This window comes from Leuciscus leuciscus (genome assembly GCF_965113295.1).
Source record: "Leuciscus leuciscus genome assembly, chromosome: 3".
NCBI classification, from domain to species: Eukaryota; Metazoa; Chordata; class Actinopteri; order Cypriniformes; family Leuciscidae; genus Leuciscus; species Leuciscus leuciscus.
The window spans coordinates 9843299-9858656 of record NC_138727.1 but is presented as its reverse complement, the minus strand read 5'-3'; the positions used below and the strand labels follow the sequence as shown (position 1 = coordinate 9858656).

Here is a 15358-nt window from a genome sequence, read left to right as displayed (position 1 = left end):
GTCGACAACAAAAATAACAACACAAGCGCGTGATCGCGGATTCGGCCAATTAGCGACGAGCTCACAAGGATTGAAAAATTTATATAATCCCGTTTTAATTAGCTCTCACTCATTTAGGTGTGCTGTGCCTCAAGTGAAATATTAATGTTCACCGCTCCCTACTCACATCTTTTTAAAAGCTACAGTATTAGAGACTGTCAAACACTATGAGCTTCTGAACTAAATCCTTTTCTACAGCTTTATTTTATTATTCTGTAATTACAAAGATCGTGGGTTGTGTCATGACTGTGTTTTTAATTAATTTAATAAGGAATGGATGGTTAAAATATAAATATATACACAGAAAACAAAAACAACTAGCTTTACCACACACACACACATATAAAAGATTCCTGCCATTCAAATCATTTAAAAAAAAAAACCATTAAATTAATAATTGTGAAGATCTCTAACTTGATTAAATGCCTCTAATTATTGTAGATTTACTGAATAATAAAACACATCTACATCTGATCTACATGTAACACTTATGGTTTATTTTCACTTAAACTTATGATTTTAAAACAAAAAATAAATAAATAAATTTGAAAAAAGTCAGAATATGAAAAGATGTCTTTTACTTCACATAAGTCAGAGCAGCATTAAGACACAAACATCCACAGTTAAATTACAATAAATATCAATGTAAACATTATCAATATACAAGTGCATCTGTTATGTACACACATCCCTCAAGCTGTCCATAAAACAGCAAAAACATTAAGATTTTAAACAAATAAAAACAAGCACTTCAACAAGTAGTCCAGTACCCTGAAAATGCAGCAACACTTTTGTCAGAAATTAAAGTTATAAAATACATCTTTATATACAATCCTTATGTAAAATGGAGTACAGTCCATGTACTCAAAAACACACAATAACATGTAAATTAAAATGAAATCCATTAATTATCCAGGGTTATATGAAACACAGAAAGGAAAAAGATCCCTTTTGTAACAGTATTTGTATCCGAGTGTGTGTGTGAGATAGAGAAGCAGTAAGCAGAAGTCAGTGTACAAAAACACTCACACAGAGAGAAGCACTCCTTCATAGCTGAAATTTGCACCTCAGTAACATAATATTCACAGTGTCCTACACACGATGAGATACTGATGAAAAGTTCAAAGGAACCGATGAAAAACTGATTAGTGTTACACATTGTAATCAGGAAGTGCTGAATAACTGATGCCGCCAACAGAAGGGGGGGAGGAATGGAGCGGGAACAGCCAACATAGTACAGAACCTGTCAATATGAGAGAAATACAAATGGAAAAACATTCATCATTATATGCACTACCATTCAAAAGTTTGATTTTAATAAAAGTATTAGAAATTCATACTTATACTCAGCAAAGAGTCATTAAATTGATCAAATTTAGAATCATCAAATCAGCATATTAGAATGATTTCTGAAGGATCATGTGACTGAATGATGCTGAAAATTCAGCTTTTCCCACACATAAATTACATTTGATAAAATATGTTAAAATAGAAAAATGTCATGGTTTCTAAATTTTACAGTATTTTTGATCAAATAAATGTAGCCTTGGTGAGCATAAGAGACACTTAAATATCAAACACACACACACAAAAAAAAACTTTTGAATGCTAGTATAACATATTCCTCAAAGCTTTGGATTTCTGACAGTGACAGTCACAAGCTTGAAGGATCAAAACAGGGGGGTGTTCTAGAAAGCAGGTTATGCCACATACCTACAAAACTTTAAGAATAAGTAAATGCATAACCTCAATTTTTGGCTGTAACTTTCAGGGTAAGTAGCCATAGATTATAATCTGATGTAGACCTGGAACTTTTTACAGCTGTATTATCTTTACGAGTACGGTTTTTATTTATTTATTTAGCATCAAACACATGCTAAATTATATACTTGTTCACAGTTGTCAAAAACATATTTCTGCATCATCAAAGTATGGTACGTAGAAAGAGAAAAGAGAAAAAAAAAGGATAAGATTAAAAATGATTGCACAACAGCCCAATAGATGGTGATATCCACTGAAACTATAACTCGCCATTAAACAAAAAAAGAAAAAAGAATGGTGCGCTTCTTAAGGTTATCCATTGACGACGATGTCTTTATGTACTCACTGTGCATGCAAGTTATTAACTCTGGGATATCAATAGGAGGTTGATTGAACTAACTCTTCACAGGAGTTTTGGAACCGACATATCCAGAGTAAGCAATATTTGGGTTAATCAGCTGCGAGTTCAGGGTATATTTGACAGTAAGTTAACCTTGCTTTCTGGAATAACCCCAGATGAAAATAGTTAAACTCACCACGTCCAAAAACCTCCCTCAGCAATGCAATTTTTGGCTTTCTTGTGTGTGTAATGTGAGTCGGGTGGGTGTTGTTGAGTTTGTCTTTCATTAGTCTGTTCCTCATCTGCTCGATGGGCGTCTCATCTGTTATAATGGACACCAGCTTAGGACAAAAACAAGAGAGGCAGATGACAGATCATCACATGCAAAATCATTTCAATTTCAACCATTACATTCGATTTGCATTTGAATAAAAATGTGTTTAGAAAGCCAAAAGAGAATAGTGTTAGAGTTTTACACCGTGTCTACGCCAGACGTGAGCAATGCGACAACGTGACAAAAGCATCTAGAACACATTATAATCAGCGATGCTGTCTACACTGGTGCCAAACACTGGATGCCACTGGATGTCAAACATTTTGGTTACCAGCATTCGCACAATATCAAAATATCTTCTTTTGTGTTCTGCAAAGGAAAAGTATGCATACAAATTTGGAACGGCATGAGGTAGTGTAAATTATTTTCATTTTGGGGTGAACTATCCCTATAAAGAATATTATTCCAGCCTCCCCATTCAAACACTGTAGCAAAGTATGTAAGTACAACACTGGGGCTGTGTGTGAACACATTTTTCAAAATGTTAGTCTATAATGTCAACATATGGTCCAAAATATATGCTCCCACTGAAGCTATATAATGTTGAAGCATACCTGGTCATAAAATATCACCAAGACAAACACTCCAAAAAGTATTGACTCCACCAGCAGAATGATATAATGTGCCCTTCAGAACAAATGACCAAGAACAGAGTGAGAAAAGCAAAAAGCTAACAAAAGTACATACATCTTAATCAATATTGAAAATCATTATAGTTTACATCAGTAGTAGATTGTAACTTACACAATAAGATGTTTGCTGGGAGATTCCTCTCCTTCTTTATCTTCATCTCCCTCTCTTTCACTCCTTATTCTCCACACCCATGCTGACACCACCAGTGCCATGGAATACAAGCTGGCCATGCCTACAGAGATTTGGCATTAGAGGAGAGAAATGGAAAGTAAAATCTGCATCCAACAGGGCATCCAATCCTGTTCCTAGAGGGCTACTGTCCTGTACAGTTTAGCTTCAACCCTAATTAAACACAGCAGAACCAGCTAAACAAGGTCTTACTTGACCAGGGGTGTCCAAAGTTGGTCATGGTAGGCCACTGTCCTGCAGAGCTTACCTCTAACTTGCCTCAACACACCCGTATGAACATTTCTAGTATTCCTAGTAAGACCTTGATTAGCTGGTTCAGGAGTGTTTTATTGGGGTTGGAGCTGAACTCTGCAGGACAGTGGCCCTCCAGGAGCAGGTTTGGACACCAGTGTTATAAAAACACCCCATGTTCTTAAAACTCACCCGTGTAGAAGAGAAACTGAATGAAGTATTTCTGATTGAGCTCTCCAACACAGTTATTGATCCTATAAAAAAAGAGCAAGCACATATGCAAATGCATTAATCAGAGACATGACAAAAACAGTAACGGTCACACTTTATATTAGATGTGATAAAGTACTTAACTACTATTAACTACTATTGTACTTAAAAAAAAATATTAGGTACACTATTCTTATTTTGATCATGTTGGTTGGTGGTATGGATAGGTTTAAGGGTGGGTTAAGATGTAAGGGAAGGGTCAACAGTGTCATTATAGATGTACAGTAAGTACAGAAATTAATTACAGCTATAATTACATGTATATTCTAGTACACTCCAAAAACAAAATCATGACTTTGTAAAAGGGCATAAACTTAATATAAAGTGGGACCCATTATACATGGCATATTGTATAGCACAAATATGTTGCATACACTTATGATATTTTATAGGCAGCCAGAAACGGCAGATAAATATACACTCAAGTTGATAACACTGGCCAATGGAGAAAGAGGAGAGACTGACCATGGGCAGTGATGGTCCATTCTCCTGATGCAGCGCTGACAAACTCTGCAGTGATGGGCTCGAGGAGGCCGATACGTCTCACAGCGACTGCACACTGTCCAGCCCTCACAGCCCTGATCACAACCAACTCAATGATTAAAGACATGTCACAGAGAAAATGCACTGTGAAATAAGATGCAAGCAAGGAAACAGAATACACACTCTGCCAATTTATCGGTTATCGGCTTTCAAATACAAAGAGTTATCGGTTATCGCATCAGCTATAGGTTATCGTATCGGTGTTCATATCACTGCATCCCTAACTTAAATATAGCTACAGTAGTAGACAGATCAGTGACACTCACTCTGTCATTTAGACGGTTGGACTGGGACCTCAAGTCAGAGAAGTCAATGGCTGTCTCAGGTAGAGGAACCATTCCTGTAATGGTAAACGATAAAAGTTTACACTGATTAACCCTGTAATGCCTAAAATTTGAAATAGTAGCCAGAAAAATAAAACTATTTTTTTTATTGAATAAATTTGAACATTTAAACACAATATCAAAAAATAAAAATGAAAGTTTACGTTTTAAGTAGTATAGTATGTTTTCATGCTTAATGATATAGATAGAAAATGGGCTCACATTCAAGATAAAAAATATTTAGAGGTCCAAAATGAGCAAATTTTTTCCATTTGGTGCAGATGTTATTTACATAGCTAGCTTGCAATGTAAATCAATTAGACTTAGACTTTAGCAGACTAAATACATACAATGCATGTAAATATCATTGTCACTCTATATCTCCCAATAATAAGTCTTAGTTAGATGGTATTTACATGCTTAATTTTATTACCAAAGTTCTGTAGTTGTAATTGTGGAGGGCACAAAATATAATCCAATGAATACTGGAGAAATAAATGTTCATCAAAAGCCTGTGGGATTCATATCTGATTCTAGCATTTTACATGATGTTTCTACAGAATGATGTATGGATAATCAAGTGTAATTGCTTCAGTCCAGTAAATGTTCATCTTGAAATATTGCAAACAATATGAAAGTTATTCTTATGTTTACTTTATAAAAATCATTAAGGATTTCACAGCAAAAGACATGTACCACAATCTGAAGATGGACATTTTCAGGATTATACAAATTTTACTTGCTCAAAAAAGTATGAATTATCGATCAGAGGGCAGAAGGCATGTGGAAGATTCAGTACAGCAGGTTTTACAGTAAAGTTGAGATTATGTTGATCATTTAAGAGGCTTAGAAATTAATGTAGGCTATCAAATATGATACAGGAGACTTTATAGGGTTAAAACACAATCAGTCTATAGTGTATGAATGAAACCGAGAGAAAACATGTCCGCTCTATTAAATAAGACCAAGCAATGTCAAGTTTCAGGAAACTCACCAGGGTCGGAGAACACTGCTTTTGAATGGCACGCCAGCAGTAGTAACAGAATAATATTGAACACAGATCCATGGAGAGTGCACCATACACTAAACACAAAGAAAATATACACTTTACACACTAAAATACCCATAAGCATTAAAACCATAACCACAAAATATTTTCCATATGTATAAATGCAGTAATTTTGTTTCTTGGTGTTGCTAGCTCCTAATATAAAGCAAAGCGCTTTGGGTGTAGAGTAGTACATATGAAAGCGATATATAAATGCCTCATTCATTCATTCATTCATTCAATCATTCAATATGACCTACTTAAAATTAAGAAAAAATATAAATAAACAAACAATTTCTTTACATTGTGTGATGGAGTAGACATAATTGTGACAGATAAGTGCAAAAAAAGAACATAGTAGGGATGGTAGTAATAGTCAGGACATAGCAGTAATGCTCATTTAAAACATTTATTGTTCTTAAAGACCAATAATGGCCAAATCAATTTATTCATCCTTCGGATGAGACGTTAAACCGAGGTCCTGACTCTCTGTGGTCATTAAAAATCCCAGGATGTCCTTCGAAAAAGAGTAGGGGTGTAACCCCGGCATCCTGGCCAAAATTTGCCCCTTGGCCTCTTTCGATCATGGCCTCCTAATCATCCCCATATACTGATTGGCTTCATCACTGTCTCCTCTCCACCAGTAAGCTGGTGTGTGGTGGGCGTTCTGGCGCAATATGGCTGCCGTCGCATCATCCAAGTGGATGCTGCACATTGGTGGTGGTTGAGGAGATCCCCCCCTTCTATGTAAAGCGCTTTGAGGTCTCAGAAAAAGCGCTATATAAATGTAACTAATTATTATTATTATTATAATTATCCTCACACGTGGGAGAGAGATGAATTTACTACTATTACACTATGTAAATATTGATTTACATTAGATGGAAAGCCTATTTGCAGTAACACTGAACGACAGCATGCTTTAAATCACTAATAAGCTTTAATTGGAACTATGGTCACTCAATTTCTCCTGTTTTTTCTCAATGTTATTTGAGCCTACTAAATATAACGAACTAGGCTAAATATTAAACACTTGTAGGTAAAATCACAGTTTATACTAAAATGTCTTTAAGTAGCAAGTCTAGCGACTAGGTTAAGCTCCTTTGCAAGACAATACATACATAAAAAGGATAGATCACTGAAAAATTACAATTCTGTCATCATTTACTCACCCTCAAGTTGTTCTAAACCTAATTTCTTTCTTCTGCTGAACACAAAAGAAGATATTTTGAAGAATGTTGGTAACCAAAGAGCTGATGGACCCCATTGACTTCCAATAGTATTGAATATATATATATATATATATATATATATATATATACTATGGAAGTCAATGGGGTTCATCAATTGTCTGGTTACCAACATTCTTCAAAATATCTTCTTTTGTGTTCAGCTGAAGAAAGAAACTCAAACAGGTTTGGAGCGACATGAGGGTGAGTAAATGATGACATAAGTTTCATTTTTGGGTGAATTATCCCTTTAAATGCGTTTTACTGTATTCAAAGCATTTGGAATTTTTTTCTTTTTCATCCAGAATATCAAAATGGAGACAGGTGGTCGCCATAATTTATTCACGTTACAAACTATTTAAATACCAAGGTACGCGTCAAAAAAAAAAGACATGAGAGAGTGGTAAGTTATAACACATTAGAGTCTGATATGGCTTGATCATTTCAGGTGAGATAACCTACTGAAACCTTAAGACTATAGTGTAACAGAGACTGATAATGTAGTAAACAAACACACGTTGAATGATGCACACTACAACGTCTGACAATCACATAGCCTACTAGTTGCTAGTAGTTCAAACGCACTGTTAACACTTTTCGCGGGTGGGAAAACACGCCAGAACGCTGATAACAATCAAGCACGAACGGCTTTTGCTACGGGTGATTCTAAAAAGCTATTAAAAAGCGAAGATCTCTTGAGTGGCGGGTGACGTTCCGTTAAGCAAACGCTGGCTTCTTTAAAGCTTTCTTCATACGGTAACGTACTCACCTTTCAGAATACGCGGGGATCAGGACATACTGAATCACAACATAGTCGGCGTAAAAGACGCTGAAATAAGTTAAAATGAGACAAATAAAGCCGCACGGGTCTCGCCGACAGCGAAACGCAGCCATCTTTCCATCTGCGGTCTTCCTGATGACGTCAGAAAAGGACGCGCGTTACGTAGCCCGCGTTGTCCGTCAACGGGTTCTGACCACCTGTGTGTGTGTGTCTATTTCTTTGTTTTCTGCTTATCCTTTAAAAGTGTTTGTTCTCCTCCAGTTGATGGCAGCAATCTTCCATTAAACCGATTTCAAATCGTCCATGACATGTTATCTCCATGAATGAAAATGAGAAATGTGGATTTTTCCCTCCCACAAGGTATTTATATAAATAAAAAAATATATATATCTTAAAAAGGAATAGCACAAAAGGGTTAAAAGAAGATACAATTACAATAATAGCTTTAAATTTACTTATGTTTTTATTATTTTATGTATATATTTTTTCTCACAAGCTCTCAGATATCCAAGCACTGTTTTAAACAACTCATCACACAGATTGATGGAATGACAAACATTTTTATTCATTTTAATTTCAGATCACAGAACAACTAGCTTCTCGTTAAGCGCGATCTGAGCTTGAGTGAGATTTGCCAGGTAGGTCACCATCAACAGATCCTGCAAAGAAACAGAAGAACAGGAACACAACTTTAATTTAATCTGAAAGACAGTTCCTACTTTTTTTAATTTACCAGTTATTTTTTTTAAATCATTTTAATTTATGGAGACCATCATTATTAAGGCCAATTCACACTGCACTCCCAAATACCGACCAACGGTGTCTCTTTGTCGGATCAGTGTAGCACCCGTCGCTGTCTGTTGCCGCTGGTTGGCGCTTGTTTTCACTAATGAACATGTTGATTCTGCATTTGTCGGGTCACGGGATGTCTGAGAACTGACGTGCTGTAATCTATTCACTGTCTGGATTGGTCGGAGTCTGTCTGTGCAGTGTGAATTAGCCTTTAAAGACCATTTTGTGACTTTGTGAACTAGCAGATGAAATATTTCTAGTATTTTTTTGGGACTGTGGGAATCCTGATATTTAAGCATTTCAAACATATATAATATCATATTGTACTGAATGTCACTCACATTAATGTTGGAGTTCAACATGCTCTCAAAGTCTTCTGCTGAGATCTTGGGCACTTTGTTCACAAGATCCATCAGGAATCGACCGACACTGTTATCTGCCATCACTTTACCAGACTAGAAAAAAAATAATATTGCAGTCATTAAACAATACTGGTAAAAAAATAAGATGCAAAAGCCTCTAAGTGCCATCTGAAATTTTCTTCTAGAATGATCATTTTTATAAAGCTTGTATATTTAAGTTAAGTCATTTCACTTAAATGACAATTAATAGGTAACTTGCATTGCCATTTAAGTGAAATTATTGAACTGAAATATACGAGTTTGATAAAAATGATAATTCTAGAAGAAAATTTCAGATGGCACTTAGAGGCTTTTGCATCTGAACTCTTCATTCATACATTGTCATATATATATATATAGACACACACACACACATATTTATATTCAGTTTACTATGAGACCTAATATAACGTTACACATCAGATTTCCCCCCAACTATTTACATTCTCTTAAGAGATAACCGACTAAGTTTACGTGAATATTCGTCAAGACAGATATTTTGACAATTCAGTTTTTATCTGACCGTCCAAGTGAAATACACCGCTAAAGAGAACAGAATTCAGGATTGCATGCTGTCTGGGTGCCAGCTTCAGTTGTGTCAGTCAGTGCGAGTATTTGACGCATTGAGATCTTTTCCGTGCTTAATAATTCTGTTTAACATTAAGCACGTCTCACACTTTATTTTTCTCATTCATGCATGCTCTTTTTGGGAAAACCAAAACACTGTATATTCATTTGATTTACATTTAGAAAAAAAAACTGAGGCCACATTAGAAAAAAATACATTGTCCCAAAGAGACACTCACCAGCACATCTTCTATGTATGCGAGCACTGTGGAAAGCATTTCTTGTACGCGTCCTGCCGCGCTGGCTACCTGGGCCAGGTCTGTGGTCAGTCCGTTGGTGCGACTGGGAGATGCACGAGTCCTCTGTAGAAGGTCAACTATAGAAAGATGCGTTTTATCCATTAGAAGAATGTGCGCAAAAGAAAAAAAGCTATTCTTAAAACATGCAAATGCAATAAAGTTCCAATACAAAATATTGTGTAAACCAGAAAGGCCATTCAATTTAAAATGAGTAATCCACAAAATTGAAAAAGAACTGACCTCCAATGCGCTCTGTGTCGTAGTAAATGTACTTGACTGACAGTGGGGTGAACATGACACCAACTGTCTTGGCTGGGACGCCCATCTGTGAACTAACAGCACACACAACAAGTAAAAACTTAATGCAGCAGAGGACACCAGGTCAGCAGCAAAAAATAATCAACCTTAGTCCAGATGATAATACCTGACGTAGGCACGGATGTTCATTTTGTTGCTCTGCAGTGCCGTGTCCACGGTCAGGTGAATGGGGTTTGGAGCCTCTCGGCTGTAATACTCATGGATCAGAACGGAGTGCTCTGTGATGTCAAATCCTGTGGCATACCTGTGCAAAAAAAACAAAAAAAAACAACTTACTGCTGCATCCCAATTCGCCATAAAGCTTTGGTACATACTACTTCGATCCGTTGCTTAGTTACGTGCATCATGTCGCAGCTTAAACTGCCCTGTCAATCATCTTGTCACAGTTAAAACCCTCCACATTCAATTTAATTTACTACCGTATCGGAGAGAAATGTAGCTGCACATTGATCTGCCAGTCATGCGTCTTTCATGCAGAGAACTATCCTCATGAGTTTACATAATGATGCAATAACATTGAATAAAAATCTTTTCATCAGGTTAGATACAGATAATGAAACAGGAGTCAAACTTATCTATACTCAACCGTTGATCTGATCTCGCACATCTGCCATGTTTGTAGTTTATTAAACACATTTTGTAGTTCAAATCGAATCCTAGTCGGATAGCATAGATAATAAACTATCTACACTAGTATGTAGTTATAGTTTTACGCATAGTATGCGAATTGGGGCGCAGCACCAGTTTGCACTTTAAGACAAATATAAAATCAATCCTTAGAAAACCTAAGATAATTAAATTCATTAACATGAACGGCCACATACCATCCAACAATGACTTCACTCGGTGAAACCTTCTTATGGAGCTCATACATGTTCTTGGCGAACTCCATGTCGACAGCCACCTATGACACAGACATTGTAAATAAGGATGATGTCACTTTTGTGTGTTGTTAGCTTTGTGTTTGAAGAATGATGTTTTGTGATTTCATGTACAAGGATATTTACATGGGGGTTCTCTAAAGCACATCCAATAAAATCATGGTACATGTCCAAATTTATGGTGATAGATACCATGGTATTTTCTAGAAATGTTTTCCAAGTAACCTCTCCGGTAAATAGCATTTCAAAGTACCATGGTATACCACGTATACGTCACTATTTCTCTTAGGGGTGAGTAGGATGATGATGATGTTGTGTATCTCACCTCATCTTCAGACTCATTGTGAGGAACAGAGAAGCAGTTGGTCACATCAACTGAATGCTTGTCGGTTGTTCCTGTGTGACACAAATCAAACCAGTTAAGTGATGTTGATATTTTAACTTCACGGATGCGCTCTCTCTCTCTATCTCTCTCTCACCCACTCCAGCCATCCTGCTCGACTACAACACATGCTTCACAAGACAAAACAACGCTTCTGTTGTCTTATTGAAAAGCAACTGTTTGGGATTTCACTCAGAGAATTTACACGACCCACCTAATAATGTTCCGATCACACGACTTGCTCCCTCATTCCTACGCTCGTATGAGTCCGCAATCGATGCCAAAACCACCGGGTGGATTTTCACGAGCGGGCCGTGGACCGCCATGATTTCGTAGAGGAAGTGAAGGACGATGATAAACGGAGAAGAAGAGTGCGAGTGCGTAAGACAGCAGAGGATTTGTGCTTCTGCCCCCTAGCGGATATAAGTTAGGTGGCTGACACCACACTGAAAATATGGGACTTAAATTGTATTTTATTCATGGGATAGTGGGATAAACGCAAAGTTTTTCATTTTATTATTTTTCCTTAGTAAACATTGCCATGTGACCTTCTTCAGATGTCAGATTTCCTTGCTTCCATGCTCTTTGTATAAAAAATCATGCTTGATAACATGGATCATTGATTCAATTATGCATAAACTTGTGGAGTTCATTCAGAGATGGGCATAAATACATGGAAATGTATTTAAAATACAAATACAAAATACTGTGTGGAAAAATTTATTTAAATACAAATACAAAACACTGAGTGAAAAAATGTAGCCTATTTAAATACAAATACAGTATTTTGTATTTTGAAAATACACAAAATACATGTGAAATTGGCCGTCCAGTGCAGGGATAGGTCACAGTGAATGAAGAAACTACACAGGCCTACTGACTTTTCATTCCTAACCACATCTCTGCCCTCTCTTTCTTTTTTTCTTTCTTTCTTTCTTTCTTTCTGGAAATTACAAATAAACTTATGCAAAATAGCAGCCATATACTTATTTCTGGTTCCAATGTAGTCTATTACTTGTGGTGAACACAATCAAAAAATTCATTCTGTATGTAAAACTGTGGGAACCTTTTCTGCTATCTAGCAAAGTAAATGGATGGGCGGTATGACCAAAATCTCAATTTTATGTCACAGTAACAATATCATGGTTTCACAATTCTCAATATCAGTTTTGATTCCACAGCATAAACTGAATTTCAAACTCTTTTGAGTTTTTTTTTCAATGCTTTTTAATCATTTTAGTTTATTTGTTTCTATAAGTTTATTCAAATTAGAAAGTGTATCTACATTTTTAAATTAGAATTAATTTAGATTCATTTGACACTATTTATGTACAATAAAAGTAAAAGCTGGAGATTTTTGTGGTGTATCATTCATCAGTGTTTGTTTTTCCACTCCAACGTTCCAATTATTCCTGCCCACTAAAAGCTGTACGGATAAATTAGCTTACCCCACAAATAGGCCCATCTATGTAAACGATTTAGAAAAAGTTCCATCAATTCACACTTTATATCATCACTATGATATGTCATATCATCCAGCCCTAACATGCAGTAATGCTTTAAACACATTTGACAAGCTAGTTGATCAAAATCAACAATCGGTCAAGACTGATTGGCTAACGCTATTTTCCCACTTGTCTGTGCTCTTTTATTCTTTCATGTTAACTGAAGTGAATAATGCACTATTTTAATTTTAATCAACAAGTAGAATTGATCATGACATTCTCACCTTATTCCAAAAGAAATCGCTGATCCAATGTTGAGCTAGTGAATGTCTGAACTAGTTGATGCACAAAATCAGTACCCTGATAAAGAGGTTGAATGGCAAAAAGTATTTTATGTATTTTGAAAATACAAAAATACTCATCTTAAATGTATTTAAATACAAAATACATTTGATTTTTTCAAAGGCTTTAACATACAAAATACAAAATAGTATTTCAAATACGTATTTTAAATACATGTATCTGAAATACTGCCCATCCCTGAGTTCATGTCAGTTTGAGTGCTGATGTCTTTGCAAAAGAGGGAGAGACAAAATACTAAGACAACAGTATGTTCATTTTCACCAGTTCAAATGTTCACTCAAATTTGAATGCTGACAATATCATTTAAAATGAAAAAGATGCTCAAAACAAGCATTTTCACTACCTAGCAGTCTAGATATTAGACTTAGACTTAGAAAACTTTAATGTCCTCAGAGAGGCAATTTGTTGTACAGTACAGACATATTGACACATAATCCACAACATAAACATTATCCACATGCACAATATCATAAATAAATAAAAACTACTTCACATTACTTCACATATATTCTCAAGTCATACCCCTCCCCACACCTTATTTGATTGGGTTATTGCCATGGGAATGAATGAGTTTTTTGCTCGATTGGTTCTAACTTTGGGGTATCTATATCTACGACCTGAAGGGAGAGGCTTAAACTCCACTGAAAGTGGATGGGTTTTATCCATGCAAACCTTGTCTGCCTTCTGTGCCAATCTCATCAGGTATAGTTGATACAGGTCTACCTGTTGTTTCCCAATGATTTTTCCACAGGTTTTAACAATCTTCCCCAATTTGTTCCTATGGGTGATTTTTGAATGTCCATACCAGCATACTATGCAGTAGGAGAGAATACTCTCAATAAAGGACTTATAAAAAAGAGTCAACATTTTATTATCAACATTAAAATAATTAAGCTTTCTAAGAAAATACAAACGTTGTTGACCCTTTTTAAAAACAGCATCAGCACACTGATCCCAGGATAATTTACTATCAATGATAAGACCAAGATACTTGTACTCCGTCACCATCTCTATCTCCTCTCCTTTTATTAGAGTCGGAGTGGGTGAGGGTGCCCCATGTCTAAAATCAAAAACCAATTCTTTAGTCTTAGATGCATTCAAATACAACTGGGAGGCTTTACACCAGTCAACAAATTCATGCAACACTAGACCATGTTCAGTTTCATCTCGCTCCAATAAACTAATCACAGCAGTATCATCTGCGAATTTAATTATATAACGTCCAGGATAACTACTGCGACAACAGTCAGTGTACAATATATATAATAGTGGTGACAAAACGCTACCTTGTGGTGTCCCAGTTGAAGTGAAGCGGACCCCAGATAATGTTTTCCCCACCCTTACTCTTTGTGGCCGTCCACTCAGGAAGTCCAGGATCCATTTTATTAGTATTGAATTTAGCTGGAAGTTGTCTCTAAGTCTATTTCCTAAAATTTGTGGGTGGATTGTATTGAACGCTGATGAAAAGTCAGCAAATAAAATGCGAGCATGTGTTTTACAACCCTCCAGGTGTGTATACAAATAATTTAAAAGCACTAAAATGGCATCGTCCGTCCCCCTCCCAAATCTGTAGGCAAATTGTAGAGGGTCAAGAGCATGTCTACAGGAATTCATGATGTATGTTTTGATGATCTGCTCAAATGATTTAACTACAAGAGAGGTGAGGGCGATGGGCCTATAATCCTTGGGTGAGGATGGATGGGAGACTTTGGGAAGGGGGGTCACAACTGCTGTCTTCCAAAGCAGTGGAACCACCTGGGTGTCTACTGAGCGTTTGAAGAGGGAACAGAAAATTCCACTTAATTGTGCCGCACAGTACTTAAGCACTCTGCCTCCTATGTTATCCGGCCCCGGACTTTTTCGTACATTAATCCTCTCAAACACTCGCTGAACCATCTCCTCCTCGATGATCAAAGTACTCTCCGTCCCAGCATCGTCCGTCACAATCTGTTGCCAGGCAGAGACCTTATCGCTATCATTTATTTCAAAGCGGGTAAAATGTTCATTTAGGTTGTTGGCCAAAACAAGGGATGCGGTGTCATCCATATGGTCAATGTTTTTTTCTGTCTTGAAGGGGGCGTTTGCCATCAGCTTTATACCTGTCCATGCAGCCCTTGAATTCCCCGCAGCCAGGGTGCTCTGTATCTTATCCTTGTACTGACACCTGGCCTTATAGATCTCCTTGTTGA

At 36.5% G+C, this 15358-nt stretch overlaps 2 protein-coding genes across 2 annotated transcripts; both read right to left on the bottom strand.

Annotated features, from left to right (window-relative positions):
• Positions 1-600: 600 nt before the first annotated feature.
• LOC309495328 (palmitoyltransferase ZDHHC3) lies at positions 601-8084 on the bottom strand. Its single transcript, XM_082165003.1, has 9 exons — positions 7710-8084; positions 5658-5746; positions 4607-4680; positions 4263-4375; positions 3720-3781; positions 3219-3339; positions 3029-3101; positions 2337-2481; positions 601-1282 (listed from the first exon to the last, which is right to left on the bottom strand). Exons 1-9 carry the CDS (start codon positions 7832-7834, stop codon positions 1191-1193), a joined length of 894 nt encoding a protein of 297 aa, XP_082021129.1. The 5' UTR covers positions 7835-8084; the 3' UTR covers positions 601-1190.
• A 134-nt stretch (positions 8085-8218) lies between these two features.
• On the bottom strand, positions 8219-11726 carry eif3f (eukaryotic translation initiation factor 3, subunit F). The gene is made up of 8 exons (XM_082165004.1): positions 11576-11726; positions 11305-11375; positions 10923-11002; positions 10205-10342; positions 10021-10112; positions 9721-9857; positions 8855-8968; positions 8219-8380 (listed from the first exon to the last, which is right to left on the bottom strand). The coding sequence occupies exons 1-8, from the start codon at positions 11685-11687 to the stop codon at positions 8303-8305; spliced, it is 822 nt and encodes a 273-aa protein (XP_082021130.1). The 5' UTR covers positions 11688-11726; the 3' UTR covers positions 8219-8302.
• Between the last annotated feature and the right edge of the window lie 3632 nt (positions 11727-15358).

Coding starts and splice junctions, on each gene's coding strand:
- LOC309495328 (XM_082165003.1), bottom strand. CDS start 7,834: ATGGCTGCGTTTCGCTGTCGGCGAGACCCGTGCGGCTTTATTTGTCTC. Junction 3,340..3,719: donor TCAGTTTCTCTTCTACACGG/GTGAGTTTTAAG, acceptor AAATCTCTGTAG/GCATGGCCAGCTTGTATTCC. Junction 1,283..2,336: donor GAGGGAGGTTTTTGGACGTG/GTGAGTTTAACT, acceptor TCATATTGACAG/GTTCTGTACTATGTTGGCTG.
- eif3f (XM_082165004.1), bottom strand. CDS start 11,687: ATGGCGGTCCACGGCCCGCTCGTGAAAATCCACCCGGTGGTTTTGGCA. Junction 11,003..11,304: donor ACAATGAGTCTGAAGATGAG/GTGAGATACACA, acceptor TCTGTGTCATAG/GTGGCTGTCGACATGGAGTT. Junction 8,381..8,854: donor TGTTGAACTCCAACATTAAT/GTGAGTGACATT, acceptor GTTTCTTTGCAG/GATCTGTTGATGGTGACCTA.